Source organism: Stylophora pistillata, chromosome 2 (assembly GCF_964205215.1).
Source record: "Stylophora pistillata chromosome 2, jaStyPist1.2, whole genome shotgun sequence".
Lineage (NCBI taxonomy): Eukaryota > Metazoa > Cnidaria > Anthozoa > Scleractinia > Pocilloporidae > Stylophora > Stylophora pistillata.
The window spans coordinates 3,314,701-3,319,700 of NC_142520.1; the positions used below are offsets into that span (position 1 = coordinate 3,314,701).

A 5,000-nucleotide genomic window follows, 5' to 3' on the forward strand; every position below is an offset into this window, starting at 1 on the left:
TGTTCAATATTCAGTTCAACAATAATGATCACTAGGTATGATCCTCGCAGTAGAGAATGCTATTTATGCAATAGCGAAAATCAGACCTGAAAAAAATCAGGCTTGTATGGGATTCGAACCACTGACCTCAGTTCAAATAACGCAGTTCAAAATATATGAATATTTTAATAATACCGCAGTTCAAAATATATATTATTACACGGCTCGGGCAGTCAGAGGGCCAATAACTAAAATCAACCAATCAAAATGCTCTATTGCCGGTCCAATATTCTCTAAGTATTGGACCGAGCACTGTCCCGAGTAGTCCCGAACGATACCGCACTTATGTCCCTTTGAACTTCAGTCGTATAATAAATATCTTATTAACCAAACTTGCTCGGGACCGTACTGGAAGAATATCGGCCCTTGGTCTTTTTTGTACGGACCTCGCTGCGCTCGGTCCGTACTGTCAAGACCTCGGGGCGATATTCTCTCATTGCGGCCCTCGCGCTTGGTTAATAAGATATATATACCGCAGTTCAAAATATATGAACTTCATATATACATTGTATCTGATTTATCATCACGGGTTTATTACGAATCAACTTAACGGCCTGCTCCCAGTTGGCATGTTAGCTCAATAGAGTCCTAAAGTGCTTACGTCACGTTTCCCTAGCACCGGAATTCTGTGGTCTAAACAAACCAATATGGCGTCCCTAGCGTGACACATTGTCGTTGACCTCGAACACTTCAAGAGCTATAATAGCGCATTTTATCCTCCAATAATAGAAATAAGATAAAGAGAATCAAGATAACCTTTGGCCTTACTATCGAAGAGTATAATAAGCGGACAAAAGCACCTGGTGAGCAATAATTCGAGTCAAAACGCCACGGAGACGAAGTTTGCGATGGGCCAGTGTTTTCATCCAGATTGCAATCACACATCTGAAAGCCACTGCTGCCGATTCTTTTCGTTTCCAGACCAGAAAAAACATAAAACACTCTATGATAAGTGGATATCATTTGTAAGGTGAGTATTTTTCGAAAAATATATATTTCGATGCTGTACCATCGATTAGAAATAGCTGTTTTTTTTTTTATCTCAAACTGATTCACGATTAGCTGTTTCTCTTTCTTGTCTTATTTGTTTTCTCGCGGCTTTGCCTTTCCTTGTCTTCAGTCTTGATCTAAGATTATTTAGTTACTAAAAAACTATATGATAGTTGTGAGTATCAAAGCTTTTACACTAACTAGTATTAAGTCACAAGCTCAGAGAAATACTCGCTTCGCATTCACGTCTTAGACTACAAGGTTAAGCATGTGACCAACTAAACTTTGGGTTTTTTAAGCGCAAGTATAGTAACTGCTTCTGTCTTTTTCTGTTATAGGAGAGGAGATAGAAAGCCCAGCAAACATTCGCGACTTTGCAGTTGTCACTTTAAAGATGGGCGAAAAGAAAATATGCCAACCATCAGTGACAGAAACAGGCACAAGCTGTTTGATAGTTTGGACTTGCTGCCAGGTACAGGACCAACACCTCCCAGTACACCTACCCCCAAGAAAAAACGGAAAGTGTCTGCCGAGCCCACGAAATTACCAACTGTAGCATCTGTGCTTGAAGAGATTAAAGAGAACTCTGAACCATGTTCCACTGAATGCACACAAGAGGAAAAGACGAGTTCCAAAGAAGCTCTGCTGTCAATAGAGCTTGATATGACTTCAACAGAACTTGCTAAACACAAGGAAGTGTCAAGTTACTATAGTGCACACTACTCTGCTAAGAGCTTGAGCCCTGAGGTGATACGGATGGAGACAGGTCTACCCACTAAGGATGTTTTTGATATTGTTGTGGGATATGTTTCAAGATTCAAGGGTGAAATAAACTATTATGCTGGATGGAAGGTTGAGGCGATCACACTTGAGGACCAGATATTTATCACTCTGATGAAACTGAAACAAAATTGTACCAATCTACATTTAGCCCAGTTGTTTTCATGCAGTGTTGCAACTGTTGCTAACATAGTACTAACTTTTGTCCATGTTCTGCATTCTCTCCTGTTCAAAGACATCATGACAACTGTGTCATCTAGAGAAAAGAACAAGATGTGTTTGCCATCTTCTTTCACTGAGTACAGCAGTTGCCGCATTGTGATTGATTGTACAGACAGTGAAATTGCTGCACCTAAGCTCATGTCCCAGCAGAATGCTACATATTCCAGCTACAGGGGAATGAACTCTTTCAAAGTCATTATAGGGGTTGCCCCAAATGGAGTTATAACCTATGTTAGTGATCTTTTTCCTGGCTCAGTCAGTGACAAGGTCATGGTTAAAGAGTCTGGGTTTCGTAAACATTTGAGTGCTGGTGATCTTGTTCTGGCAGACAAAGGTTTTCTCATCAGCGATGTAGTTCCAAGAGGTGTTTCAGTGAACATACCACCATTTCTCAACAATGGAAAGTTTACAGAGAGTGAGGCAAGGGCGACAAAATCAACAGCTCGATGTCGCATCCACGTAGAGCGTGCAAATGCAAGACTTAAGAGTTTTCGCATCCTTGGCTTCATCCCAGCATTTTTGAGGGGCCATGCTGACAAGCTATGCCAACTGTGCTCAGCTCTTGTTAATTTGCAGTATCCATTGATCAAGGATAGCTGCAAAGACTTTGAATTTGACTGAATAGAACTTTTTTTCAACTAAATTATAGTACAATGAGTTTTTAATATAATTTTTGTATTACTAGAAGCCCTACTGTAACAGATCAAATGGTATTGACATAGCTTTGGTCAAAAATATGATGTGGTCAGTTTTACATTTTTCTGATATTCATCTCCTTTATGTTCATTAATACAAACTACTATGTGTTCTGTGAAAATAGATTATAATGAAAACCAGTGACATTCTTAAATTGTCATTTCAACTAAATCCAGGTCAGGGGCATGTGACCAGTATGGAATTCTTTCGTCCAGTAGTTCCAAGTGTGAAAGTCGTGCTGGCTTAAAGGTTTTACTTTTGTGTCTGTGAAGCTGGGAGCCTGAGTCCAGGTGTATAAAACTAAAGCCACACTTCAATTAGCTTAAGGGATGGTGAGAGGTAGTCAGAAAAAATAACCTGTGCTGCATGGATTTTGTTTTGGCTCTCTCCCCTTCCCTTTGCATTGCTATGCAAGCCTACTTAAGTGTGGCATAAGTTTTATGTACCTGGGCCCTGTTGAGTAACCAGGATAAGTGTTACCAGCTACCAGTAGCCATTGGTTGCAAAAAAAAAATTGTTTAAGCTTGCTTTCAGGAAGAATGTAATTTATTATTAAGTTACTATGCTAAATGGAAAAATGTGGGTTCTTTATCTTGTGTCTCTATCTGAGTGTAGAATATGTAATGTTATATTAAGAAATTAATGTATGAAATTTAAAAAAATACCTTTTAACATTAGCTACTGCCTATTTACATTAGCTCCCACTCCCCCCCCCCCCCCCACTCTGATTATGTCCAGCATCTGTGCACCACTTTTCAAAGTTCTCCCTCGGTAATCTTTAGGAATAGTTGATGAAAGTAAAAATCACTCAAGATAGTAATATTGTGCTCCCAAGATTCATCTCGTTCAATCTTGATAACTACACTATCCTTTGTGGTCCATACAACAAAGTAGCAGAATTTGCGCTTTGTCAGGAACATCTGGCCTTGACACTGATGCCAGTAAACATGTGTGGTAGACAGCGTATAATTCCCTTCCTTCTCCTCCAAGTAAAAGTCTTTGTGCCCACAAGCTTCCTTGATTGTCGCATTTCGATGTGTGTAGGGGCACTTACACTCAATCACCGAGTCGTCTCCCACAAGTCCATCAGGGGAAGCACCGAGAACTCCCGACTCGTGTAGCCAAAGGCCGGTCTGTACAGGTGTAAAGTTTGTGATGTTGGTGAAGGATTTCAGGGCCTCAGTCTCATTGTCCTGTCTCCATGCAATTGCTTTAACTCCACTGAAGTTGTATTCCCCAAGTAGTCGCTTGATAAGAGACGGTGTAACTCTTTTTGCCTGGAGGACGGAGCCAAAATTACTGGCAGTCAGGCGGCCTCTACGAGCTTGGTGCCATGCAGGGCTGTTTCGCTGGCCAGCCGTGAGGGTGCTCACAACATTTATGGTTCTCTCCTCTACTTTGGCATTCTCAATCAAGTACTCTAATTGTTTTTCCTTCGTAGATGCCATAAGGAAACCTTCTGAGTAAATGATATCCTCAATCGTCTTGATCGGGAGAGGGGTAGCAGGTTGTGGTTCGGGACTCAAGATCCAGCAGGTCCCTGTAAATTTGCCATAGCGCTTTAGTTCGCTGTACAGCCACATCCGATCTTCTCGGCTAGGATCGCGCGCCAAAGGGCTGTAATCCTTCTTCTTCGGTGGCGCTGGAAACATCTGGCTTGCAGACTGTACGCTTTCTGCCTTTCGCTTTCGTTTCCATTGGCATTCCAGGTCCGTCCTGCTAAGGTTATGGATGCCATAAATAAATATGGCTGCCGCGTGACTGCACTTGAACTCGCCGCGAGGACACTCGCATTCTGCGTTTTTTATTTCAAGGTTTTCATCGAGATAAATCTGATAAAAAGATCATTCGAAACAGACACGTAAGTTGCAATATATATTCCGCAATATAAACATTAAATTGGAGGTGAAATCGGGGTTGGGAGTTCTTCGAATTGAACATACGTGTTGTGATCCCAAATTGGCAACTTACTGTGACTTTGTAGTCCTTATTTTTCATGCTTGCTTGGACTTCACCTTTGATGACTCCCCTGGAATAAATAAAGCTTTGGACATGGTCGGATTTGAAGTGGTTTTCTCCGCGATCAAGCGATTTCCGCTCTCCAGAAAAGAAAGAAACGAGTGAGCATATCGATAAAGACGCCATGTTTGAAGTATGAGTTTAAACTGTTTAGACCAGAAAAAAATGCTGTCATGGCAACGTGACGTCACACTTTAGGACTCTATTGGTAGAGCGTTGCACTAGTATCGCAGAGGTCAGTGGTTCGAATCCCG

At 41.4% G+C, this 5,000-nt stretch overlaps 2 protein-coding genes across 2 annotated transcripts; one reads left to right on the forward strand and one right to left on the reverse strand.

Annotated features, from left to right (window-relative positions):
- The first annotated feature begins 646 nt into the window (after positions 1–646).
- On the forward strand, positions 647–3,404 carry LOC148736683 (uncharacterized). Its single transcript, XM_088750819.1, has 2 exons — positions 647–1,009; positions 1,368–3,404. The coding sequence occupies exons 1-2, from the start codon at positions 888–890 to the stop codon at positions 2,650–2,652; spliced, it is 1,407 nt and encodes a 468-aa protein (XP_088606945.1). The 5' UTR covers positions 647–887; the 3' UTR covers positions 2,653–3,404.
- Positions 2,675–4,958, reverse strand: LOC148736684 (uncharacterized). Its single transcript, XM_088750820.1, has 2 exons — positions 4,699–4,958; positions 2,675–4,559 (listed from the first exon to the last, which is right to left on the reverse strand). Exons 1-2 carry the CDS (start codon positions 4,870–4,872, stop codon positions 3,483–3,485), a joined length of 1,251 nt encoding a protein of 416 aa, XP_088606946.1. The 5' UTR covers positions 4,873–4,958; the 3' UTR covers positions 2,675–3,482.
- Between the last annotated feature and the right edge of the window lie 42 nt (positions 4,959–5,000).